The 27,841-nt window shown below is 32.4% G+C and overlaps 2 protein-coding genes across 3 annotated transcripts; both read left to right on the top strand.

Moving 5' to 3' along the window:
- The first annotated feature begins 27 nt into the window (after positions 1 to 27).
- On the top strand, positions 28 to 14,569 carry LOC148601073 (succinyl-CoA:acetate/propanoyl-CoA:succinate CoA transferase-like). Its single transcript, XM_088556126.1, has 7 exons — positions 28 to 296; positions 4,716 to 4,868; positions 5,381 to 5,620; positions 6,913 to 7,101; positions 8,774 to 8,989; positions 9,487 to 9,753; positions 10,310 to 14,569. The coding sequence occupies exons 1-7, from the start codon at positions 134 to 136 to the stop codon at positions 10,492 to 10,494; spliced, it is 1,413 nt and encodes a 470-aa protein (XP_088412252.1). The 5' UTR covers positions 28 to 133; the 3' UTR covers positions 10,495 to 14,569.
- A 2,847-nt stretch (positions 14,570 to 17,416) lies between these two features.
- LOC148601072 (succinyl-CoA:acetate/propanoyl-CoA:succinate CoA transferase-like) lies at positions 17,417 to 27,824 on the top strand. Of its 2 annotated transcripts, none has more exons than XM_088556133.1 (7): positions 17,417 to 17,523; positions 21,911 to 22,063; positions 23,548 to 23,787; positions 24,936 to 25,124; positions 25,492 to 25,707; positions 26,713 to 26,979; positions 27,457 to 27,824. In XM_088556133.1, the coding sequence occupies exons 2-7, from the start codon at positions 21,913 to 21,915 to the stop codon at positions 27,642 to 27,644; spliced, it is 1,251 nt and encodes a 416-aa protein (XP_088412259.1). In that variant the 5' UTR covers positions 17,417 to 17,523; positions 21,911 to 21,912; the 3' UTR covers positions 27,645 to 27,824. The 2 variants fall into 2 exon arrangements, with proteins under 2 accessions (XP_088412259.1, XP_088412258.1); XM_088556132.1 differs by lacking the exon at positions 17,417 to 17,523 and adding an exon at positions 19,682 to 19,844.
- The last annotated feature ends 17 nt before the right edge of the window (positions 27,825 to 27,841 follow it).

Below are 27,841 nucleotides of genomic sequence, written 5' to 3'. Positions count from 1 at the left end.
AAACAATTTCTGTAAACAATCAAGGACAGACAACTCTAGACTGACTTTCGTCACGTTCAATGTGAATGTTCAAAACAACTATGTTTTCGGAATTATAAAACGTAGAAGCATCATCAATTTTCACGCTCTTAAAATGGCTTCACTTCGGAGTATTTGCAAAAACCGACAATTACGATTTTTTGTGCCAAATTTTTCCAGATCTTACTATTTGTATTCGCCAGAGCCATTCCATCCTTTGCCTGATAGATATCCATCAAAGAAGACTGCAGATGAAGCTGTCCAGGTTATCCAATCTGGTAAGTATATGCTGGAAGGGACAGGAGGATAGGGAGGTGGGTATCGATATTACAATTCCTGACCAACATGATTGTATAGTAAGAAATTATTGATATCAATAAATTGTCATTTCTTAAAATCAATAAATATGACATATTTGTAGCCAGTGAATTTCTTTGCTTAAGGATTAACTAAATTGGTTGTAGCTAGCTTTATCTACGGTATGATCCTCATGGCGGAGGTATAATCATGATCCTCTCCCATTATATTTGGTGCCCATTTTGATAACCATGGGGTTTGGATAGCTAATTAGATACAATGTACATGTAGTTGTTAAGAGTCATTCTAGGTACGGACACTCTTGAGGTGGAAGAAAGTGTAGAAGGATCGAGGGCTTACCAGCTTTGTAGTGGTATTTTATAGTCAGTTAATTGACTTGGCTAAAAGATTAATTCTTTAGCAGTATCAGTTTGTCAAGTGGCTTGTCACTGAGCATTCTACAGTTCCATCCACGGTAGCAGAGGTATAATCATGCTCTCCTGTTACATTTGGCACCCAATTTGAAAACCACAGGGTTTGGATAGCTAATTAGATAGTTGTTAAGAGTCGTTCTACATGTAGGTACAGACACTCTTGAGGTGGGGAAAGTGTAGAAGGATAGAGGGCAAGCTTTGTAGTGGTATTTTATAGTCAGTTAATTGACTTGGCTATATAAGATAATTCTTAAGCTGAATCGGTTTGTCAAGTGGCTTGTCACTGAGCGATCCATGGTTCCATCCATGGTGGCAGAGGTATAGTCATGCTCTCCTGTTAACATTTGGCGCTAGTTTAAAAACCATGTGGTTTATACAGCTATAATTAGCTAGTTGTTAAGAGTCGTTCTAGGTACAAACACTCTTGAGGTGGGGAAAGTATAGAAGGAAGGCTTTCCAGTTTTGTAGTGGTATTAAATAGTTTGTTAATTGACTTTGCTAAAAGATTAATTCTTTAGCTGAATCAGTTTTTCAAGTGGCTTGTCACTGAGCTGTCTAGAGTTCCATCCAAGGTGGAGGAGGAAAAATTTTGTGAGTAGTATCATGAAGTATACATGTAAGTATCAACATGTTGATAAACTTATTGATATCAATATAACGAGAGTAGGTATGGTGTATATATGTCAAAGAGACTAAATCCCCATTGAGATTAAAATGTCAGGGAAAGGCTACCCATTGGTATTCAGTGAATGATGAGAAAACCTTCATTCTACAGGCAGGCTGCAGCTGGCCCCAAAACATCATTATACTCTGGTACAGTGAAATAGTTGCCCCTATATACTCAAGTAACTTAAAAATAAACTAAAGGTGAAAATGAAACATGACATACAGGGGTAAAAAATTCTTGACTTGGGACAGGCGCAAAAAATGTGGCGGGTTAAAGTAGTTCAGTGTGATCACAACCTTCCCCCCTTTAAAATCTGGCCACTGTAGAAAAGATATTACACAATTAAACACATCTAAAAATCAGTTCAAAAAGATTTGAGTGCCTTGTTACCATGGAAATAAAGAAACTGAATATAATTTACACAAATGTACTAAGGACTACTAGCAGTTAACTGACATGCAAGCTCCAGACCAGTTTAAACCTACAGAAGTTATTTCCAACAGTATTTAAAATCGATTCCTATTTTGAGAATCATGGTACATCAAACAAATGTACATGTAAATCATAAAAAGTTATCTAATATCAGTAGATCTTAAGACTTCAGATTGGTACAAGTCATACACTCATTAATTGTGTGCATAAGGTGGCAACCTTTTGATTTTTTTGGGGGGGGGTGGTAAGGATCCAATTTTCTATTCTGTGTGTTTGTGGGTGTTTTTTAGACAGAAAATATAAGCCCTGGCCTTGTTTTCCGGCAGCAAATTAAAATATATACATACACATATACGTCTAAATATGTTTAATATCCCCAAATGATGGTAAAATTTACATTGAATATTTCAGATAACCAATATCCTTCTTCAGCATAAAACTAATAAAGTTCAAGATCAAAAGACAGATTCAGAAGCTGAATCATGCATGCTGTGGGTGATTAAACCTTACACATAAGCAAATGATAAGGAATCTGAATGAAAACAAGAAAGGGGGTGTTTTTTTTGTCTTCAAAAATTAGAAATGAATTAACTGTGGAAAACAAGAAAAATAAAAATATAGTAGTACTGTGTATTGATGTATAGTGGTGTACGGTGTACCAGCATTAGATCAAGACCTACATGTAAAATTAATTATTAAGCAAACATTATAAGGACAATAATAGATTCTGACTTTGTTTCTACTGACTTATCCTGCATTTTAATTTCGTGAAAATTTCAATCCTTTCTTTTTATCACAAATTTGATCTTAGCTCCCTGTAAAATATCAAATGGTATTTATTTTTGCAGAATTTATTTGTCTTAATTTTAATATAGATTTTAATTGGTCTTTATACAGAATTTTAACTTCTGATAGATCAACTAAAATCAATATGAAGACCAGTAAATTCTGTAAAAAAACAACTGAAATCCATCCTAAGACCAGTAAATTCTGTACAGACCTTTTTTTTGGGGGCAAAAACAACAGTTAAAAAGTGTTTCTCTATATAATATTTAATCACAATAGTTACTAAAGGTGTCATAAAATGGTTTGTTTCATATTAATTATGTATAAAGTCCTCATACAGTTGAATTGGGTTTGGATCACCTGTATTTGCCCTCTGCTGCACCTTGGGCCATTACAGATGACCTCAACCCAATACGACAGTACTTGGACTTTTTACAGGATTAATATTTTTTATAAAACTTAAGTCTAGTTCTTTCAGAACTAATTTCATGTTTATGCATGTATTTAAATATAATCATATATTTAGGTGTTGAATTGTGAAATACTTCAAAAACTGAAATAACCTTTCTAAATACAAAATAGTCAGGTATTAGCATTCATCTACATTTTTATGTAAGTACAGAAAACAAGTTTGATGATGAAGTCATTATCTTTCTGGCATTAAGTATAATGTGGGCAGCCCCCTTCTGTTACTCAAAAATTAATCCAATATTACATTTATTTTTTGTACTACACCATAGAGTACAGCAGTAGTTGAAATGTGGAAAGATAATACTGTTAAAACTTGAATTAAAACTTCATTTAACATACATGTACATGTAAATGGTCTAAGTCTTCTAACAACAGTTTTCTTAGTTATTTTCTTGGAAATTATATTAAGATGTGTCTTCCAAGTTAAACATTCATCTATGTTTACCTTTCCCCATTTTTGGCTTGTTCTTATGAGCATACACTGATTTTTTTAAAGTTAATTTATTCTTATTTATCCAAATTATAGAATGAAGTACATGTAAATCTTCTGTTTATTTATGTTCAATAATCTATACTGATAAGCCACATACACCAGTAGAGGTGCTGTCTGTGTATATATATATAGTTGGATGATAATATTTAAGACATAATGGATAATCATTTACAAAAAGTATAAAAATTGAAGGTCCAATTATATAACCTATGGGTACACCAATAGACACTTTTTTGGGTTTCGATAATTCCTGTTTTCAACCAATAAAATGTTATCTGTTACTCAAATAACATTTAAACTAAACATAAGTATTTTTACATATTCCAAATGACATATGCAGTAAGACATTATGATTAACAGTGTCAAATGTTTTGTTCTGATCAATTAATAAAACACCAGTAATTTTACTTTCATCAACCTATCTGTGAGATAATTCAATGCAGTTTCAAATGAGTATTTTGGCCTAAACTCTGACTGACATGTAGTTTTAAGATTGTTTTCAGACAAATAATTGTAGAAAATATTGAAAACATGTCTTTCTATAATTCTGCTAACAATTAATAAAACAGAGACTGGACAATAATTATTGACACTATGATCATCCCCTGATTAAAAAATTGGGATAACTAGTTTTCTTCCAGTCCTTTTCAAAAGTATTGGTTTCAATAAATAAATTAAATATATAAGCTAAAATATCTGACACAAAAGTATCTCAAGACATTTTCAATAATTTTACTGAAATTCCATCAAGCTTTCAAGATGAAGATGTTTGACATTTGGCAAAAGGTTGAAAGATAAAAGATATAGAAACAATATATCATAGGAAAATGCTGCCAAATCAGCTTAAAAATGTGTGAGTTTTTTGTGAAAGTTGGTGTTTTTGGTAAAATTTGATATCTGGTTTCTACAATGTACATTATTGTATTTATAAACAAAAAGAATTTGATCTAGAGAGTGCACATAGTTTTTAAAGTACAGTACACTCATTACACTGAGTACTAGTATTGCACCCCCATATTTATACTTCCATGTAGAACTTTACTATGTAAAAGTTAATCAATGAAAAGAAAAGTTTCAGTTTATAGTCAATTTGGTTTTGTACATGTCTTTTTTACAGGGTACAGAGTGTTTGTCCATGGTGCAGCTGCAACCCCTGTACCTCTGATTGAGGCTATGTGTAAACATGGGAAGAAAGCTAATTTAAGGAATGTTGAACTCCTCCATATACACACAGAAGGTCCAGGCACTTACAATAAACCTGAGTATGAAGGTATTGTATATAATGGCATCTACTTGTACCTGTAGTCATTTGGATCGTTTATTTACATATACATGTATATATACTGTATTTATTAATTTACAAAACAGATGTAGGATTCTTATTTGGCATGTTTAGAAAAAGACCTTCAAATACAGCTGATTTTTTACCCTATCTGTAACTCAGTACCAAATTAGTTATGTGCACCAGGGTAACAGTAAATAAACATGTAAAATTTAGATTTGTCTCTTGAATTTCTTTTTGAAATATTTTGTGTGAATAAATATCTGATATGATTAATACATTTACAAAGATACAAACATGTTACACATTACTTTCATTATGTTACAACTACTATAAAGCCATACATTGATGATGAGAGGAAATAATTGAAAAAAAAATGCATCTTCTAAAATCTGTATGATATTACATGATACAGTTGTATGGGTATGATCTATATAACTATGGTCTGTATAAGTATTATAGATGATTTATGTACCTTTAATTGCCATACTTTGTTCCAGGAATTTTCAGATCCAACTCCCTCTTTCTTGCCAAGAATGCCCGAAAGGCTGTAAGTGAAGGTAGAGCTGACATCATGCCAATTTTCCTGTGTGAAATCCCAAGACTGTTCCGTACAAAGGCAATCCATCTAGATGTTGCTATTATTTCTGTATCACCCCCTGATAAACATGGCTTCTGTTCTCTAGGACCTAGTGTTGACTGTTCTAGAGCTGCAGTACAGAGTGCTAAGTATATAATAGGTTAGTTAATTGCTAAAAAGCCATGGCAGATGCAGGGGGTCTGGGGTTTTGTTATTTTTTATCCTTTATGATAAAAATACCTCATGTCAGCAATTCATTTCAAGAATTTCCCTACTATTTCTGAACACTACACAAAAATATAGTCCAAATGTAATTCCTTTCAAATCATTCAATATATCTCTTTTATAACCAGTGAACATGTTTCTGGCAATTATTCAGCTCAATGATATTCTTTTATTTCTGCAAATAAAATTAAGATCTGCTGGTGTATTCAAATCAATTGAAGATTTTAAAACTCCTTTTTGGTCTTGGAAGATGTTTAGTTATAAATTTGCATTTAGGAAATTTAGTTCTTGTTGTATTGTATCAAGAAACATTACATTGGTGCACTCCTTGAGATGTTTAGGTTTCCTGCATGCACAATACCCAAGTGCATGCTAAACCTTCACCAAACACACGCTAAACGAACGCTCTCTAGCATAAAATATAAAAATTACAGTTGAATCAAGTACAAATAAAAACAAACACTTCTGTCGTTTGTTTAAATGAATGCTTGTATCGTGCGTTTAAACGAATGCTCCTTTCGTGTGTTTAAACGGACACTCCCAGCGTGCATTTAAATGAATGCTTCTATCATGCTTTTAAACGAACGCTTCTATTGTGCATTAAAACAAAATGCAAAATGATGTATAATTGCACAATAAATGATGGATGAACGCTAAAATGGGAAACGTGAACGTTTCAAGGAGTGGAAGCATGTTCCAGTTAACACACTTGTCAGTCAAAAACTTAATCTTATCATTAATATTTTATGATAATTAAACAGGATGTGACGAGAAGTGATTTTAACCAAGTAAAGTTGGCAGGAAAATTCAAATTGATATAATGTGTAGTTTTGGAAATCTTATGTTCATCAAAAAAATTATTTTCTTAAGCTGAATTTAGTTTTATTTGAGGATAATTATTGCATAGGATAGATACTCTGGTATTAAAGATAATTTTTGAATGTAAATGTGAATTAACTTTTGGACATGTTAAAAATTTTCGGAAAAAGGTGAAATGAATCAAGTTTGAAAATGTGTGTGAATATGGATATTATTTTATACTTAAGAAATCAGTAGTAAACTTGAATTTTTCTACATTTTTTGTATTCTGTTTTCTTCCACAGAAATTTCTTCTAGTATGGGACTTTGTATTGCCCTGCAATACTCTCAGAATGCTTGTTCATCTTGTGACCTAATTCTTTTTCAAAATTTTTTTGCTTCATACAAAACTGACCTTTTATTATACAGCTTTAGCAAACAAAAACATCCCCAGAACCATTGGAGATGGTATAATACATGAATCTCACATTGACGCAATTGTGGAGCAGGATTATGTCCTCCCAGAGCTGTCAAAAGGTCGACCAACACCCGAAGAAGACCAAATAGGAAAACTGATTGCAGAAAATTTAGTGGAAGATGGTGCTACATTACAAATGGGTAAATACCTGTATGCTTCTATACATTGAAAAGAATGCAATTTTTTCTTTGCTCTTTTGAACTGTATTTATTTTGGTTCACAATTACACTGCACTCACCTGACTGACATAATACAGATATACAAAACGAGGCTTGGAACCCGTTATCTGACAGGGTAGTGGAGGATGTTAGAAACCATTCAGATGGAGGCTTGTAACCATATGAAAATGCAAAATAATAAAGATAATTTTCACCTGTGACATGTTCTGATCATGAAATTTTGGTCAAGTTTGTGCATCATTATGGCCTTGAATTTCAGAATGCAATCAAATCAAGAAAAACAATGATTTTGACATGAAGCAGGTGACATATACAGTGTTCTAGGATTGTTTTGCTAATTGTACTTTACAAGGAAAATTTTAACTGAAAATTGACTTGCCCACATCTCTGTTCAACTTTGAATTAATTTTTTTTATGATTTCTTTTACCTGTAAACTATGTTGAATATGGATATTCGTATGTGAATAAATGTATGAAGTTCTCATTCAGGCTCAGTGTAAGAGTAAGAAAATAAAGAAAGAAATTATCAATTTTATTGTTTGTCCTCAGGTTCTAACTCAGCCATCTTTCTTGGTTGAGAAAAGACTGGATTTATTGCACGTCATTTTGTCCCTTTTGATGTTAATCATATGTTTACATCTCTCACAGATATGTAATCTACCACTGTGGGTCTGTTTAAATTAATTTGCATCAATACTTGGTGAGAGTTTTGATCAAGTCTGTTTCTTGTTTGAAATTTCAGCTTTTTCATAGCTGAAAAACCTCTCTCACACTCTGCAGTACAATGGCTGACTAACAACTATTTCATTTACTTAATTGTTGTTCAAACAATGAGAAATCTGTATTATTTTAACAATTTCATTGATAGTTCAGCATTTCACCAAGACTGGACCCAAATTTTATATTCTGATCACTCCAATGTTTGAAGGTTACAGTTAAAAAAATTGTTTCAGCAAGCGTCGTAGTTATGTTATTATTGTTACATTGCCTTACATTTCTATCCACGATACTTTTGCACCCAATTAATTGGAATTAAATGGTTAAACAGTTACAATTTTCTGCAAATTTTATTTTGTTAAATAAAGCAAGGAAAATGTGGATAATGTCTAATATTATAATCCCTTTCATCATTAACATGGAGTTAATAATTCGCTTGCCCATGGGTGACAAGGCTTCACAACTGAAAAAATACGTTTCCATGGGTGACAGGAAATGGGAATCCTAGAACACTGCATACATTCCAATAACTTCAGGACAGAGTTGTTTTTGACATCACAATACAAGAGATTTTAATTCATTGGCTGCATTTGTATATCTCCTAAATATATAGGTGGCATTTTGATGTCTCAATGAAATTGTTGCAGTAGAAAAAGCTAAAACCAACTTCTGTAACAGGGTTTGACTTTAACTGTAGTCCGGTAGTCCTGTGCCTACCTAATTTCTAGGAGGACTACCTTGAAATATCAATGGGTAGTCCTTTTGGCTACCTCAATTAGTTCTTAAAATTTCATTAGTCCTAAGAAAAGGACCACAAAATACTTTTGAGGACTACATTATTATCTATCACATGGTCCTGTGGGCTACACGAAAAGTTAGCGTCAAACCTTGCTGTAAGTATCAATTAACATTACAGGTATTGGTTCTATACCTGATGCAGTCTTAGCTAAACTGACAAACCACAAAGATTTAGGTGTTCATTCTGAAATGTTCAGTGATGGTGTGGTAGAACTTGTAGAGAATGGAAACATTACTAATGGAAAGAAGACAATAGAGACAGGCAACATTATTAGCAGCTTTGCTGTAGGAACGAAGAAATTGTATGATTTTATGGATGATAATCCTTTTGTTGGTATGTACTGGAACTATGTTGTGAAATATTTATAAACTGCTTATACTCCCTGCAAACAAAGTTTTGGGGCTGGGGGTATATATATATTTTTTTCCTTTAGTCAGTCCACATTTCAAGTTCAACTACTACTAAAATGTTCAAGGGATTTTGATGAAAATTTATGAATTATTGTCAGATGACTCCAAAGGGATATAATACAACTTAATGGTTTTAACTCCATTTAAAGCAAGGTTTATTTTCTTTATGAACTTGAAAATCTATTGTTTCTAGTCTTTTTTTTATAATACAGTTAATGTTTTCAAATAAGTGGATTCAATAGGTAGTTGATGATTCAAGCAAAAAGAAAATTTGAAATTCAAACCTCCACAACAAAACAGACTTTTGCAATCCAGAAAATTGGTACCCTCAAATAGAAGTAATTTTACAGTAGTTCATTATCTGAACTTGTTTTGAATAATCTAATGCCAATTGATTTATCATAAACACTCTTTTAACAGAAATGTGTGATGTTGCATTTACCAACAGTACAGCTGTTATTTGCCAAAATCCAAAAGTCACAGCCATTAATTCCTGTATTGAAGTTGACCTAACTGGTCAGGTGTGTGCAGATTCTATAGGTGAAAGAATGTACTCGGGGTTTGGTGGACAGATAGATTTTATTCGAGGTGCAGCCCTAGGGTTAGATGGCAGGGGAAAACCTATCATTGCTATGCCATCAACAACTAAGAATGGTCAGAGCAAAATAGTAAATACTCTTAAAATCGGTAAGTGATGAATTAGATAAAGTTAATATTTCAATAGGATCTTTTATTGGGACTTGAATGATTTCTTATGAAATTGGAAATGATAGCACTAAAATTTGATCATGTTAATTTTTAATGACTTTATGTAGTTATTTAATATGTTTTGGAAACAATAAGTATAGCCAAGAAATTTAAGCTTGTTGTACATTAGATTTATCTAAGCTTTGAAATTCAATATCCAAATTGCAAAGTCACAGACATCAGTAATTGCCTTGTAGTTCCATTTAGTTTTTATGAAAAACAATACAGTATGTCAGAATATTTCGAAGTACACCAAAATAGATCATGTCCATCAACTCAGATGAGTTTGAACAGCTCTGAATTTGCAGAAATTCTCAAACTTCACTTCCTTTTATTTGAGGTACACACATATTTCAGCAAGTGTGCTTTGTAAAGTATTGTTTAGGATGCTTACCCTATCAGTGCACATGGTTCATGCTCCCAGTTTTTATTTACATTCTTTTGATTTCCGCTAGAATCTTGGTTCCCTTGATTACTCTTTGTACATATTTTACAGGAAGTGGAGTAGTGACAACCAGAGCCCATGTCCATTATGTGGTGACAGAGTTTGGTATAGCATATTTATTTGGAAAGAACATTCGGCAGAGAGCTTATGAACTTATAAGAATAGCTCACCCAGATCATAGAGAAAGTTTAGAGAAAGAGGCATTTGAAAGAATGAAATGCATGCCATCACCATGATGTAACTACAATTTATAAAAAAAACCTAGTGTTTGGTTTCACAAAAAGATGTGTTAAGAGTAAAATTGAAAGGATGCTTTGATAGAATGTGTTCTTGCATCAAAACTTACAATGGATTTTATATTTACAACTTTTTTGTGAAATTAATTACAAGAATATTACTTAAAGTATAAATATAACTTTGCTATAGTAGTATAACCCAGGGAATTTAGTGTATATGGCTGTGTTAGATTTTTTAATACATTTATTTGGCAAAAATTATATGTCAATTTATGTTTGCACACTTTAAGTATGGTAATTAGGTAAGGTTTTATATTTTATGTCATCTCTCATTTTGAGCATGTGTATCCATTTTAAAAATGGAATTCCACTTTTCCATATCTTGATTTCACCATTCTGTTCTGTTTTCTTCTGATTTTGCCAATACGTTTAGTTTGTTGAGGTCTCAAAATCATGTCAGTGGTCTTGACAAATAATGTGACCTGTCTATATTAATTTTACTTCAGCCCTTTTCAACTTTTCTGCTGGCTTTTTTTTGACAATCCCAGTTCAAAATGTAATTAAGTTAAATTTCTGACGGCTGTAATTTTGTCTTTGTTTTTTTACTTTCGTTTTTCAGTATAAAAATCAAATTAAATTTAATTATGTTGCAGGCCAGTTGTAAACAAGATCACTCAGGTTACAGTAATAGATATATGCTTTTTTGTAGATGATGAAATAGTCGACAATTTGAACTTGCATATAAATGATGTGATATTAAGTAACACTCCAGATAAGAATCATGCAATATGTTATTCATGGTTGGAAAGCGTACAAATTTTTTTTTAAAATTTTGTATAAAATGTTATAATTTACCAACTGCTTCTTCAGTACTAGAATCTGTAAGAATCAGGCAAATTTGGAAAATGGTGATCTTGCTCAGAATAATACACACTATTGATTGATTGATTGTTGGGGTTTATCGCCCAAGCAGCAATATTTCAGCTATATTCAGGCGATATAAACCTGATGAGTTGATAGTTTAAGAAGTGTCAAAGGATGCAGGAAAGCAAGTTAAAAGTTACTGTAGAATGATAGGGTAACAGTGAGTTATCTCCATTTGATGATGAAATTACATATAAATTAAACCTTAAATTACTGACACTCAAAAAAGACTTGAATGCCATTTCTGTATTTCAGATAAAATTTTGAATAAGATTTCATGGGAAGACCTTTTTTGTGTTTTTTTTTCACCATGATTCACCATCTGCCTGATTCTTACAGAGAATAGCACTTTTAAAAGTTAAAAAAAATTGAACTATTCACTTGAAACCAACAAAATCAGTAAAAACAGTTAAGGAATGAAGAAGTGTATCTGTGAAGTATTGTTATTTCTGAGACAGCTGGAATGTATCTGTGAAGTATTGTTATTTCTGAGACAGCTGATTTGGTAGGTTTTATGCTGTAAACATTTCACAAAAAATGGTGGTTTCACTAGTAAAATGTTTAATTATTGATTTTATCATCAAATGAAATCGGTGAATTATGAATGATTTTTAGAATTCTAAAAAATAAAACAACTTCTACAGAATTCCATGTTCTGAATATCTACTTTGAATCTTTATTTAACATGGAATGTACTGTCTCTATGGGAATCACCTTGTTATAATTATTTTCTTGCCTTCTTCATACAAACTTAAAAACTTGCTGTTTATGAAACTATTGAAGTATTGGTAAATAGATGTCAGATTTTAGTGTACAAATAATTTATTTTGGACTAATAACAATATTTTAACTTATTGTGCCAATTTTTAGGTAAGCTCAGTCAGTACTTTTATTTGGTAAATGCTGCTCTTTTCCCTAAAAATTTAGTCGAAGGCTGTTAGAATATTTAGGAGAAAGTGACTTCTTTTTCACATCAAGCTTCTGTCCAATTTACTTGACAGAAGTGCTGACTGAAAATGCTTTAGAAATGAAAAGCTCTAGTGAGAATGATTTTACTTTAGTAAAGTTCAAATTTCGCCAATTACAACCCAGTTTTTTTTTAATTGTAAGAAACTTTGTAAAGCTTTTCATAGTTGACATTTAAAGTTCGTGTACTAGGTGTAATATGCACATAAAAATCAAAATTATGTGATGTATTCATGTGTATGATCTCAAAGTTTTTACCATATTTTGTCAATGATTATGAGTTATCCCCCATTTTGCTTGAGATTAAAAAATGTTTGATATGAGGATAAAATGTTTATTGAGTTATATTCTAAATTTGAGGAGGGGTTTCTTTTTGTGGTCAGTATTCAATCAGGGGCATAGTAAGTGGTATGACCTGTTCGACAGGGACTGTGCCATTAATTTTGGTAGGTACAGCATGCCACAACCTGAGTTAACACTACAAATTGAAAAAAAGAAAGGTTTTTACACAGTATGCATACTGACCCTTTCTTTTAGAAAGCCATCTTACTGGCCATACCAATACAAATTTGGATGCTACACCTCTGATATTGTAGCTGTATTTTTACATTGGTCTAGATTTAGATGTATATGTTGTGTCCTCAATTTTTGTTCGTTTGTCATTTTTACAAAGCCTGTATGAAAATTTTTAAAAAATTTTCGTATAATTATATCATGTCACTTGAGATTTTGTTTCACAGTGTTTTTTTTTTTTGATAAAGCATAATGCTTGTTAGATGGAAGTCAGTTTAAAAAAAACTGCAATTATCTTACTTCAAAATTAAGTTAGTATAAATTGAGAATGGCTTTTTTATGTTGTATTTCAAAGATGTATCAGTTCTTTATTTGGTGATGCAACAAAATGCTGAGTTTTACCTTAGACTAGTTTGTTATCCTTGTAAAAATACAGTTGAAGGACTTGTATACATACCAATACAATATCAGTAAAATTTCGACTTTATTATTTACAAAAAAGTTTAAAAATGTAACAATATGTGTTACTCCTTGAAAAAACTGTAGTTACCCTTTTACTGAGGGACTGATTTGAGAGTATTATATTCCTGACACTACCACTACCCAATAGGGAAAGATCTAAGGACATTCAAAGTTTATTCTTAGTTTTCAGGCTCTCAAAGCTGCCTCATTGTCCATTTACTGCTATATCAATAGAATAAAACTCCTTCATTGTTTTCATGAAAAATGACAAACAAATTAGAACTTTGAATTTAACTTTGAATGAAATAATTCCAATATAAATTCTGGTAATTTTTTTTTTCGAAGGATAAGCAATATACATAGAGATTTATCTATTAAGTAGTACTCCAGCTAAGAATCATGCAAAATGTGATTTATGGTTGGAAAGCCTACATATTTTTATTTTTGATATCGTGTTTAAAATGTTTTAGTAAACAGAAATTAACATTTGGTTTTTCACATAACCTGTGTTCATAGGAGATAAAAATTGTATAGAATGCACTGTAGAATTCAAAAGTAAGGGAGATAACTCTGTAAATGACACTGATATACAATAGAATCTACTGGATTTTCAATGTGGATTATCTCCTAAGAGCAGGCAGATTTGAATGAATAATATAGACCCATAAAACAACTTAATTACAAAAATAAAAATATGTAGCCTTTTTTGGTGTGTATCACATTTTTCAGATTTTGCATGATTCTTATGAAGACAGCTACTTAATAACAAGATTGTATTTGTCTTTTTTGTCTGCATTTTGAATGACGACTTCTGTATTTATATTTTTATTGTGTGCGAGACCGGTGTGTACTTTATACTCAATTTTTGTTCAGAATATCGACAGTTATGTTCTGTTTATTGCAATCGTTTTTGTATGTATTGATATACATGTTCATTTATTCCAAATAATGAATTGCAACAATGTTTTTGTTAAGAGTTTAGAATTTTTTTAAATTGTAGTCTAGAAAACCTTCTGTGATATGTTAATTAAGCATATCTAATTTGGCATTTGTATCATAGGGTATTCTTATTTTCAATGCTAATTTTACACTGATATGTACTTAATCAAACATTCTGTGGGTCTGTTGTTCAACTTATCATTAGCTAGATTGGTTGAAAAACGTTCATCAGTTAAAATTTATTATATGACAATTAATACAATGAATTTTATCTGTGTTTTTTTTCATTTCATCCTTTGGCTGAGTCAAACTTTTTTTGAAATTGGTAATTGTGAATCAGTAACCGTGACTCAGTTTTTTAATTGAATTGTAACAGAAGTTACGTCTCCCTACAGCTACCTATTTTCTCATAAATTCTGCAAAAAACTTGATAAAACATTCCTTCAATAATTTATAAATCAAGAGAAATCTCTATCAACCTTTACTCTTTATGAATATCTTCATATGAACAACTCTCCCGTTTTTGCAATTAAACTAAATTTTTAATTCTTAAACAAATTGTATTTTTCTACTGATTTTTAATCTACTGTAAGATGTAAATTATTTACAAAGTCTTTAGTTGTTTTTCACCATTTCTTGGTATTAGTATACAAATGATAATGTTGTTGAGGAGTAAGTGCAGGTGGTACTTTATCAGTATCAGTATTTACCAAGTTACAGGTACAGAACAAGGCTTGATATCAGCAACGAATGTATGAATGGCTTCAAATTTACAATTATATACATGTAAGTGTGAATTTGTACTATTTCTTGGTGATATTTATGGTATTTAAGTTATCTCCCTTTGTTATACATGTGTATAAGCTTGAATCCCAGAGTTTATTTGAAGGCTTCTTTTATACACAGAAATGTAAAACAGTGTATTTTTTGTGTGTGAAGTGTTTTCCGTTGTGTATTTTACTTTTTTTTTCATTTTGATAGTGTGTCTTTCTCATCAAAATAGGTACATTTTTTCTATTCAAACAATATTTGCCCGTTTACAATTCCAAACTGCTAAGTTTTTTATTATTTATTACTATGTTTCAAAGGGGCATTTGCCCATAGGCAGTTCCAAATGGCTTATATCAAGGTGGTTTATTGTATGTTTTAGTTTCATACAGTGTCATTGCCTTTTATCAGTGAATTGGTTTTTAAACTCCAGCCATCTTTCAATGTAAAGGTTGAGGCCACTGGATTGGCTCTGATAACACCACAAATTTAAGAATGCTTTTAATTAAATATAGTTACCCTCAGTTCTTTCCATATTTAACCAGGAATATATTTTATGTCAAAAAATAGACTAATTCTAAAATTAAGAACAATTAAGAGGGTCCATTATAAATGTATTTTTCCTTTGGGGGAATGTTCTGTTTATTTTTCTCAGTTATTTGAATTATTTATATATATATATGCTCAGATAAGTTTATATACATTCTGTTTGGATAAATGTTCATTTTATTTCTACCAATTATTTGCTCTACAAATAAAATAGCATACCAAATCTGATCAAGGAAAGTATTGTATTATAATGTGGAAGAATTTTAGTTTGAGTACCATTTTTCATGGTTTCTGTATATTGGTCAATCCTCAAAATTTAAGTTTACTTAAATGCTCAGATGGAACCAATAACTAAAAACTGTTGAACTAACCAAATTTTGTTGAATGTCAAATATAATATCTGCCAACAATAAAAATACTGGAATTTTAACCGTATGATGATGTAATGCATAGTGTGCTTTATTTATATCATCTTAGTAGATTACTACTAATTAAGAGACTGTCCAGGTAGAAACCAGACAGATCCTTTGATATGGGTGTCACAGAGTAATTTTTTTTTATCCAATGAAATGTTTAGCATTATTTTGTGAGCAAGAACAAGGATTTTTCTGTACAGGAAGTGGATGACTCAGAATATATGCTCAAAGTTTCCTTATAAATCAGATAAATTATCAACAGATCAAAGGGTTATTTCCTTTTATTTGGTAGTTTCTAATGCTTTCTATGTGATTTATTTTATTCTTACCATTTAAAAAAATTATGAACCAATATTCATTTCTATAAAAAAAAATGTGTTTGGGATCTTTGATGAATAAAAAAAAAAAAATTTGGCATGTGCCACCCAATGTCTATGGCAAGCCAAAGTGGACAAAAATGCCTATTTATAAATATTTATAAATTATAGGCATTTTTGTCTGCTTTGGCTTGCCATAAGTGTCTTGGTCTCCTGTGCCCACTCTCTTAAAGAGTAATACATGTAAGATATGGTGTACTCATTCACACATAGGTCTTTATATTTGATTATTTTATAACATACAAGTCTTAGCTCATTTTAAGTGAATTTCCATTTTGTTTGTGCCTTTTTGTCTGTATTTTTCCACCTTACTCTGGTAAGGTAATTCATTTCAAATTTTACACGAAATTCATGTGAAAACTTGATGCAAGTTATCTTTTTTCTTAAGATAAAATACCTTTAGATCTGAAATACCCAAGAGACCTTTCAGGTTTTGTTACAGTGTAAAACATAACGAGAATAGGTATGTGCATATGTCTAAGAGACAACAACCCCACTGGGATGAAAATATCGACCGAAGACCACAAATTGGTCTTCAATGAACGATGAGAACACCCTCATGTCGCAGGCAGGCTGCAGCTGGCCCAAAAACATCATTAAACACAGGTACAGCAGAAGAGTTGCCCCTATATACTCAAGTAATGTAAAAAATAAACTAAAGGTGATAACGAAAAGCCACTTCACATCAGCAAATATTTTTTCTTAATTTCTACCTTAGTATAGAAAATAATTTTGTGATGTAGTTCAAGATTCTTGCCTTTATAATTATAAGCGACCATTGAAATTGTGACATGGTTTACCATTCAAGTTTTTTCATTTCCATGTAGAGTAGTAATCATGATTAGTTAAACTTTTGTGCCAGTTTTATGTTAAAATTTTATATTAGAAGTATGTAGCTATTAATATACAATCAATATATTAAATAGTTTTACCAAAAAGGCTTTTGTTTTTTCTAATGATTAACAGTTGACGTGTTTGTTTTGTTACAGAATAGTGTTGATATCATAGTGGTTGTCGGATTATTCGTTGTTCCGGGTAAAAAAGCCAGAATATATGGAAAGAACTTCATGTATCAATATGCAACGAACGAACCTGATGATATCAGCCATTACAATGTAAATATTTGATGAACAGAATATGTTTTATTTTTCCATAATACACGTGCACCCAGTATCAACTCTCGATTCACAACTGATCTCGAGATATATGATATTTTATATAAAGTACTTCCCAAGTGTAGAAAATCATGCAGATATAAGATATTAGTAATGTACTGGTTTATACTGATCATATGCATTTGGTTTTGTAGTGTACAACTTGCATGTATAAGGTTGGAATTTGGTATAAATATAAATTAAAAATAAATCGAATTGAAAGATATTTAAAATATAAAGACACTGGTTTAAAACGGACTTTAATAGTAAATACTGTTTCATATTTAATTTTCATAATTAACCAAATTCCAACCTTTAACATATTTGAAAACGACAAGCAAGCAAGATTTTGTTTCGACATCACATCCATGTCAAATCACGTACATGTACTCAAATTCAAGTGGTCATATTTGTCCAATAGTACATCATAGCATACAATGGTAACTATAAATGTTCTGTTAATGTCCCATGTTAGTTGAGTTGTAGCTTTAAAGCGACGGACAATTTAGTAGAATTGCCAGTGTTAATGGGTGTATAAGTGGGATTTAAAAAAACCTTCCTTATTCCTAGTGAGAGCTCAGCAACTGAGGACAAGGACACGTTGCCCATAGCTTTCAGTCGCAATTTCAAAAATTCTACATCGATCGTCATGACCTAGAGTGTCCGTTTCCAAAATAATCAGCTATAATTACCAACTATCATAAAATATCAGCTCTATGTAAACTTAAACAGCGCATGACCTTAAACTAGGCAATGTTATCGGCAACTATGCAATATTTTTTGGCAAGATCAATGTCATAGAGACAGCAGACTTTCTTCCTTCTCTACTTTACTAGAACATGCGGCTGATGCCGGAGCTACTGGGACAAACAAACATATGTTGACCTTCGAAGAACAGCACGGCAGGCGTTTAGTACAAATGAGAAACCGCTTACCCATCCAATGCACCGGAGTTCACCTATAGATGGGATGTAATACAAAGTCACTGTCTTTAGTTAGATGGATTTGGATTTTTTTCTGGGTATACTTGTTTTTTGTTCTGTTGTGTTGTGCGTTTAGTTATCCTTGGCGACGTGTAAGTTTGGTGTCCCCGATGTTGTCATGTCAAGAAATTTCCCTAGCTCGTATGCACATATTTCGTTTCCGATGTTGTCTTGTCAAGGGATTTCCCTAGCTCGTATGCACATATTTGATGTTCCCGATGTTGTTGTGCCGAAATGTTCACAGTCCAGTTTCATCAGATGCATTCGACATGTTCCTGGTGCATGATTAAGTTTTTTTAGTAGTTTTATTTGACATTTGGATGTAATATGTCCTGTTTTATTTGACCTCTTGATTGTATCATACCACTTGACTCGGTTCTTTTCGTGCGAGTTTGCGCGTAAGGCCGTCACCAGAGACTTCCATGTCTGTCTTCCATGGGGACCAATGCTTCAAGTTTACTTGTTTCAACGTCTCTTTCTCCACTGACCTCCTCATGTCTCATTTGGTTTACCACTTTTCCATTTTCCAGCTGAAGTCCATCATTATTTTACTTGTTGATTTACACATACATGTCCTACCATGACCATTTAACTGGACATGAAAACCCTGAAATTTCCCAAGGTTTTAAACAGAAACTATCGAGTACAATGTAACATACTCTGCTCTACAGTATAGTGATAAAGACCTTGACATAGTTCAAGCTTAGTTCCTTATTTATAAAACAAAGTCAAAGGCTGAATACAAATGACTTCTTTGCGTTTGAAGTATGCATTTATAATTCTTCCAAATCCGATTGCCTATGATGGATGACGTATTGCCGTGTGTCATCTGTACATTTAACAATTCTGCAGTAAGATTATTTTTTCTTTGCAAATAGTCGTTCATTATAACACTTTAAGGATTCCACAAAACAAAAAACATTGCTCAGATTTTATTTGACCAAAATGTTCAAAGAGAGACAACTATTGCGATACTCTATTTAGAATGTGAAAAATACAGATTTAAGTTGGCGTATGAAAAGTATCTTTAATATGGTGTAAATGTGATATGTGTTTCGAAAAGAAGGCTCTAAAACCAGGAAATACCAGCAAATATTCAATCTCAGTACATAAGCGCTAGTGTGAGTTTAAACGGAATGGCTTTAAGAAATATACTATCTGGTTTTAAAACGTATTCTATAAGGACTCTGCATTCAAAAAGATGTTACTATTTGTATGCACCGGAGCCTTTCCATCCCTTGGCAGACACCTATCCGGAGAAAAAAACTGCGGATGAGGCAGTGCAAGTCATCCAGTCAGGTTAGTCCATGCATTGCTTGTTTGCCATTTGAAGTGAATGTGGTCATAGACATTCATTCATGTTAGCGTTGCTATAAACTGTTTCCCTGTATTTTTCTGGTTCTGAAATATATAGTCTGTTAGTATATCTGTTCGGTATAATTGCTCCTCTGTGCTACTTGAGGAATATTAATATTTTAATAATATTTTTCCATTTTATATATAGGTATTGTCCATGTTATCGTCGTACTACTGACCCAAATTTGACCTTTGGCTTTTGAACGCGTGTTCTAGTTAACTGACATATAGACTCTCAGATCGTAGTATAAACTAGAAGTGAAAGTACGCTAGCTTTTAATGAAGTTGACTGTGTTTTATCTCTGTTTTTTTTTTAATGAAAATTAACAACAATTGAAAACAATACAAAAAATAAACAAAATAAAAAGCAAACAAAACAAAAACAAAAACAAAAACAAAACAAAACAATAACTAAACAAAAACAAAAACAAAAACAATAACTAAACAAAAACAAAAACAAAAACAAAAACAAAACATTAAACTAATACCAAAGCAACAAAATGTACACTCTATAGTAGCAGCATAGATGTAATCATGGGTAGGGTTGGTGACCCGGAACCCCTTTAAAAAATGTCAATATTATGTAATCATTGGAAATAAAATCAGAAAGCTAATGGATATGACTACGTTGAACATGTTAATCTCTTTTGGGATTCGGCTCTGGAGATTTTTTTGTTTTGACTGCATGTTTGGAATTAAAAAAAGGAAAAATATATCTCCAGCGCCGAATCTCAAAATAGGATTTATTTAGTGAATATTGTCAATTTTTCAAAGATACAACACCAGCGGGATGAAATTAAAGTGTCAGCTCAAGGCCACCTATCGGTCTTCAATGAACAACCCTCACACCACAGGACAGGTTGCAGCTGACCCTAAAACAACATTTAACACTGGTACAGCGATAAAGATGCCCTTATAGACTCCAAAACACTAGTCTAAACTGAAAGCAAATTGGTTACTTAGCGATGATTGTATTATTACATGTAAAACAAATGAATATATATATGCATTTTTTCACAATTTTCTTTTCTCTACGAAAAAATGGACATAAGCAGTCGGGGTAGACCTTTTATAAATCTACACTTGATCCGCCACTGAGAGTGTAGACACATCCAAAGTGGGACCCCATTATGATCAAAATATTTGGTTAAATATATATATATAACTTGAAATCACTGGACCCCTCCCCCTATTCGGCAACGCTCGCTAGTTATTGCATAGTGTACTGTCGTAGAGGATGCTGATGTCACATGACCTTGGGTTGTAGTGTTATAAAATATGGTAGATTGCACACGTGTTTTTGTTATGAACATCAATATTTACAAAATACTTGTAACCACTAATTTATGGAGATATATAATAGCAGCTCAGTAGTTTCGACCATTGATAAAACATGAAAGAGTAGCGATTCTTCTTGATCTGATGCGATCGTTTTCGTTACAATAAGATATGTATTCTTTAAGGTCCGTTGGGGTATGGTAATTCCTTACGGATCCAGGTGTCGCTTCCGCTAAATTGGTTGGAAATATGTGGCCAAAATTGATATAATAATAGACTCGAACCCCTTTTTTGGGAACCCCTCCGATATCCCTCGTCTATATCTCCGGATCCGCCATTGATAAGCTGTCTTCTATTTACATTACATTGTATAAGGAAATGTATTTAGTCTTCTTTCTAAATACTTTCTATAAGTGAAGTGGTTTTACGTTATTGCGATGTTCGAATTATTGCGAACATGAGACTTGGATATATCTTCAATTACCCAAGATAGCAATTATAAATTCATCAAATCGAAAAGGGGGTATCAAATGGTATAAAATGAAAAAAAAGGCTCCCTGTATATAAAATGGGTTCTTGTTCATTTGGTTTAGAATAGGAACTAATAAGGGAAACTGTACAATGAATGAAAAAACTTCATGCAGTGACCAAAAGGCAAAAGAAGTTGAATTTTCACAAAACCCAGCTCCTAGTATTCGTCTGATAATTAAGTGATCATGTTTTTTTTACAGAAATGAAAGTGTTCATTCATGGAGCAGCAGCGACTCCTGTCCCAGTGGTTGAGGCCATGTGCAAACATGGAAAAAATGCGGGTCTTCGGGACGTCGAATTGATGCATATACATACTGAGGGTCCCGGGACCTATAACAAACCTGAATATAAAGGTCAGTATACTAGTTTACAGACAGACAGTCCTGTACTGATTAACCGTATTATAACACTCCAGCTTAAAATGTTTCATTCCATTTCTTAATTCATTACAATTCAAAATGAAAAAAAATAGTGCCCACTGTAATAATTTTTTTTTCACTGGCGTCGGCCAAAGATGAAAGCAGATCTAGTAGCCACTCGACTCGGTTATGTACATATTTAAGATATGCGTCTCCTTCTATGGAGAAACTATTAAAAAAATTTCCTACATTTTATCATGTTGAAATTAGCCTTTTTGTTAATTAATGTTGTGTACGGTGCATACTTTGTGTAATATGTAATTCAAAAAATATTAAAGCAATATTATTCAATTATAAACATAATTGATATTTTTTTAAATACCGGTACATTTTTAAAATGTTTAACTTACTAGCCATTTTCCCACATTATATGCTGTCATTAGGATAACTACATATGGACACAAGTAACTCACTGTGTAGTTTCCTTCTAAACTTGCTGAGGGTTTATATACATATTAAAAACATAAGTGCGGTCTAATATACGACGGTGACGCAAGCGTAAGTCCAGACGTGTATTGGTCGGACACATATATATGACGATGACGCAGTTCCAGACATGTATTGGTCTTGTTTAAAATCTAATTTATGAAATACACAAAAAAGAAAATATTTGGTAATTGACACAAATTCAAGAATATTCATATTCTTTAATCGCCTTTTACTTATTCGAGGAATAATTAATGATAGTGCTGTTAACACTAGAGAATTTGTATCCTTGTGAAAATAGTAGCAAACAATCAATTTCAAAGATTATATGATGTAAAATAAAACTTACATAATAAACTTGCATTTCCCTCATAATTATCTGAATATTGATTTTTTATTACAGATTTCAGAGTTATGATCAATAGTTAAACAACCAACTCCACACACATTTACAAATTTGGTTTCATTCCACCTTATTTTCACAGGTTTTTAAACCTACCCAAAAATTAATTTACAATTTTATTAAAAAAAACCTATTAAACAGAGGTATTTATTCCTACATTTTAATAATGCTAAAAGAATCAAGAACTGCAATTATCCCCTCCTCCTAATTTTAGGACAGTCTACCCCTGGGGGCTGTTTAGACAGTTTTTACAAGTTTTAACTTGCCTTTGGATGACTTTCATGGACATTTATATATTCTGAAGGATAATAAGTGATGAACATAGGAGCACAACACAGAAGTAAACTTTTAAATACGTTGGTTTTTACGCGTACCTTTTAGCGGGTAAATTATTTTAAACCAATGTCCGTCAGTCCGTTTCTGTTCGCACATCGCTCCGTAACATAGGTTTTAAGTGACTTTTTCTTGCTAAAGTTATTATTTTTCTGGATGGAAGGATGATAGAAAATCACATGACGTAGTTAAATGCGACAGGTTCATTCGTGCTACTATAGTCAAAACGATTAAATACATGCGCTTTGTATTGTAGGGATATTTAGATCAAATTCATTATTTTTGGCTGCTAACGCCCGTTCAGCAGTCAGTGAGGGAAGAGCAGACGCAACACCAATATTTCTCAGTGAAATACCCCTCTTATTTAGGAGGAAACGGATCAATCTTGACGTAGCTCTGATATCAGTATCCCCACCAGACAAACATGGCTTCTGCTCTCTAGGACCGAGTGTCGACTGCACAAGAGCAGCTATACAGAACGCTAGGTATATCATAGGTAAGGAAGTGAAAATACCGTTGGGTTTAAAGTATTTGTAAGTCCTCATTGCGCTTCCGTAGAAATCGTTTGGCATAACACAATTTGAATCCAAAAAAAATAGTGATAAGACAGACGATGAAAAAGGCACACATACACATCAATCATTGTTAAAATAAACAGGCGGTTGAAATTTCCGGCCACCTCTAAGGCTGTTGGATATTTTTCATGGCACCAGTTCAGGAACTAAGTTTCCTCTGTACCCTGCACTGCTGGAGTATTGTTTTAGTTGTATCAACCCAAGTTATGCAACGAAGAGTACATTTACTTGTATTCAAGTACAGATTTTCTGAACATATAAAATGTCAAGGGACAGGTTGAATTTACATTTTTATATTGTTTGCTTTTAAATACACTAAAGACCACTGGACAAGCAAGCATTTTGGTTGTGTTATTCCGCCTGTATGGGAATTTAATTAAATAGAATTATTTCACTTCGGTCTTCACTTTTCTTAGCGTAAAGCATTCACGTTGTCATAAATATAAGAAAAAAACCTAAATCTACAAATCCATTCTATCATTCTTAATTCATACTCAACAGTTATACATGTAATACTAGACCTGCTTATATCTCTGATTGCCTAGCAACTTCAGCCTAAAATTCTTGAGGGAAATGTCACGATATTGATTGGTGCTAATATACATTTAATCATAATAAAATTATCTGCACTTTAAAAGGTACAGAAGTCCAAAAATAAGTAGGGCTAAGAAAAGAAAATAGTCCGGTATGATGCAAGTAATTGGATTATGTACAAGGGTATTACCTTTTGATTTTTACGGGGGGGAGGGGGGTGAAATTTGAAGTTTAAAGGTAGCGTTGAATTAAAAAAATAATTTATTTTATTTTATATTGCTGAAGTAATAAAATGCAAGACCTATATTTTCTCAAAATAATAAGGTGGGATAGAAAATTGCATCCTAACCCCAAATCAAATGGTGCTGTAGGATACCGCTGAAACCAGCTGGTAGGTACTAATAATTTGTGATACCAAAATAACCAATATTTAATTTCAGTTTAGGCAGGGGTAAAATGAATATTTTTTAGGTTCCTTGGAGTGGAACAATAATCTAAAGATAACCTTTAGTTGGTCATACTGGTGTAATTTTAGGAATGGTGAACAGGTTCTTACCTAGAACTAGGGGAGATGGGATAATCCACCAATCCCATTTAGATGCCATGGTGGAGGAAGACTATCCACTACCCGAATTGAAGAAGGAAGGGGCTTCTCCTGAGGAGAAAGAGATAGGGAGACTCATAGCAGAGAATCTGGTGGAAGATGGAGCAACCTTACAGATGGGTTTGTACATCTGCTAAAATTATTTTGAATTTGTCAATGAGTTTTTTTAATAATTTTACAAACATGTTGTTACTAAATCATGTCGATGGTACCTGCATAAAAAAAAATGTATATTCTGGTATAAGGAGCAAATCCAAACGTTTTTTTTAAAAAGAGGTGTTCTGATCCAGAAATTTATCAAAAAGGGAGGATCCAAGGCTATCCTTTGCTCATTTATACCGATTTTACAAAAGTTTAATAACAAAATCCCCCCAAAGAAAAGGGGATAAAACTGTGTCAATAAAGGCAGTATACCATTTTGAAGAGTAAATTGTAAAACAAATCCTCTAAATTTCTCATGCAAAAACTAAAATTTATTATATTACAGGGATTGGCTCTATACCAAATGCTGTTCTGGCAGAATTAAAGAACCACAAAGATCTTGGTATCCATTCTGAAATGTTCAGTGATGGAGTTGTGGAACTTGTGGACAATGGAAATATTACTAATGCTAAGAAAACTATTATGACTGGACATATTGTCAGTAGCTTTGCAATTGGAACCAAAATGTTGTACGATTTCATGGACAATAACCCATTTGTAGGTAAGATTTAGGCACTAGACATTTATTTGAAAAGAACCCCAAGAAGACATTTACTTATATGTATGCAGTCTCCTTACAGTGCTTTCCAAAAAATATTTAGAACTCAAAGCCAATTATGTTAGAAGAATTAAATGATGGAAAGAGTAATCAAGGGAACCAAGATTCTAGCGGAAATCAAAAGAATGTAATCCAGGCATGAAGACCAGACTTTAAAAACAGACACACACAACAAAGGACATAAAATAACCAAAATTATACATACAAAGTAACAAAAGTAAATGAGCAACATGGACTCCACTAAAAACTTGGGAGTATGGACCAGGTGCACTGGTAGGGTAAGCATCCTCTGCTTTTCTAGAAACACCCATGGAGTTGCTCATAAAAAGTAAAGTTTAGGGTAGAAGTTGAGAGGAGTACTATGACATGTTGAACAAATCAGTTTAAATGGTGCAGAAGGATACACCGTCACTATCCACTAGTTCATGACAACGACCATTAAACTTCTGTAGTGATGACTTCAATCATGTAGCAACATAGCCCTGTTCCTGAAGCCTTATTGTAAGAAGTCTAGCGTGGTACAAAAAGCCTGTGTCGTTACGGCAAGCTCTGGCATTACGTATGAGTTATGATATGAAAACCCCATATGCCACCTTTATTTGTCAAGGGACATAACTGATACAACAAAAATGTGTGGTTTATTTCAATTTTTTTTATCTTTAGTGTCTTGTAACATGGAAGTTAAAACTACATGTACTACAGTAATGCTAGTTTGCCTGGATAGCTAATTTTGGATGAACTATGGAAGAATAAAATTCTCAAATCAATTAAAAGCTGATCTAGCATTGCTCACTCTTTTTCTCTTCTGCCATGTGTCAATGAATTACGAAATTCTGAAGTATTATGTTGTTAGAGTAGAACTATATGTTAATGGTATTTTAATTAAGTTATTTCATACATTTACTTAACTCACTCAGATTCCAACAAACTTTCATGCATTTTTTTCAGAAATGTCTGATGTATCTTTTACCAACAGCACTGCAATCATCTGTCAGAATCCCAAAGTCACAGCCATTAACTCTGCTATAGAAGTGGATTTAGCAGGGCAAGTGTGTGCTGATTCTATTGGGGAAAGAATATACTCTGGTTTTGGAGGACAAATAGATTTTATCAGCGGAGCAGCTCTTGGTCTTGATGGGAAAGGAAAACCTATCATAGCTATGCCATCTGTGACAAAAAGGGGAGACAGCAAAATAAGCAACTTTCTTAAGCAAGGTCAGTTTTTAAGTAGTACTCTAGCTAAGAATCATGCAAAATGTGATTCATGGGTGAAAAGCCTACATATTTTTATTTTTGATAGTTTGTTTGAAATGCCATAGTAAACAGAAATTAATATTCGGTTTTTCATGCTCTTAGGAGATAAAAATTACAGAGAATGGACTGTAAATTTCAAAATTAAGGGAGATAACTCTGTAAATGATACTTAAATACAATAGAATCTTTAAGATTTCCATGTGGATTATCTCCTATGAGCAGGCAGATTTTAATGAATAATTACACATTTCATACTATAGACCCATAAATCAACTTAATATCAAAAATAAAAATATGTAGCCTTTTTTGGGGTGTATCACATTTTACAGATTTTTCATGATTCCCACAAAGACTACTACAGAACATAATATTTTTAAAATGCTAGGATAAAAAGAAAAAGTAGCACAGCTTCGTATACAATATTTTTTTTTCTTTCAGGAAGTGGAGTAGTTACAACTAGAGCCCATGTGCATTACATTGTAACAGAATATGGAATAGCTTATTTGTTTGGAAAAAATCTACGACAAAGGGCATATGAACTAATAAAGATTGCTCATCCAGATCACAGAGAGAGACTGGAGAAAGAAGCATTTGAAAGACTAAAATGCATGCCATCACCTTACTAATGCTTCAATGTCATTCTTGCTGAATGATATTTTGTTTTTAAAATGTTATTATTCTGTAAGTTATGAAGTTTATAAACTGGTATATATGCTTTAACAGTTTGGCAAAAAGACAATACAGATTTGTTCATATTGAACAATGCTATTGTAAAAAACACTGTACTTGCTAGTAAAAAAACTCATTAAAATGACAAGAAACA

This window comes from Perna viridis, chromosome 12 (assembly GCF_037379345.1).
Source record: "Perna viridis isolate PV_CMFRI_1.1 ecotype Kerala chromosome 12, ASM3737934v1, whole genome shotgun sequence".
NCBI classification, from domain to species: domain Eukaryota; kingdom Metazoa; phylum Mollusca; class Bivalvia; order Mytilida; family Mytilidae; genus Perna; species Perna viridis.
Note: the sequence above shows the minus strand (reverse complement) of the source record. Positions and strands in the feature narration are given on the sequence as shown.

Excerpts from the sequence above, each read along its gene's own strand:
- LOC148601072 (XM_088556132.1), top strand. The coding sequence starts at position 19,682 with ATGGCTTTAAGAAATATACTATCTGGTTTTAAAACGTATTCTATAAGG. Across the intron at positions 22,064-23,547 it reads TAACAAACCTGAATATAAAG|GGATATTTAGATCAAATTCA; the intron begins GTCAGTATACTA and ends TTTGTATTGTAG. Across the intron at positions 25,125-25,491 it reads TGGAGCAACCTTACAGATGG|GGATTGGCTCTATACCAAAT; the intron begins GTTTGTACATCT and ends ATTATATTACAG.
- LOC148601073 (XM_088556126.1), top strand. The coding sequence starts at position 134 with ATGGCTTCACTTCGGAGTATTTGCAAAAACCGACAATTACGATTTTTT. Across the intron at positions 4,869-5,380 it reads CAATAAACCTGAGTATGAAG|GAATTTTCAGATCCAACTCC; the intron begins GTATTGTATATA and ends ACTTTGTTCCAG. Across the intron at positions 8,990-9,486 it reads GGATGATAATCCTTTTGTTG|AAATGTGTGATGTTGCATTT; the intron begins GTATGTACTGGA and ends CTCTTTTAACAG.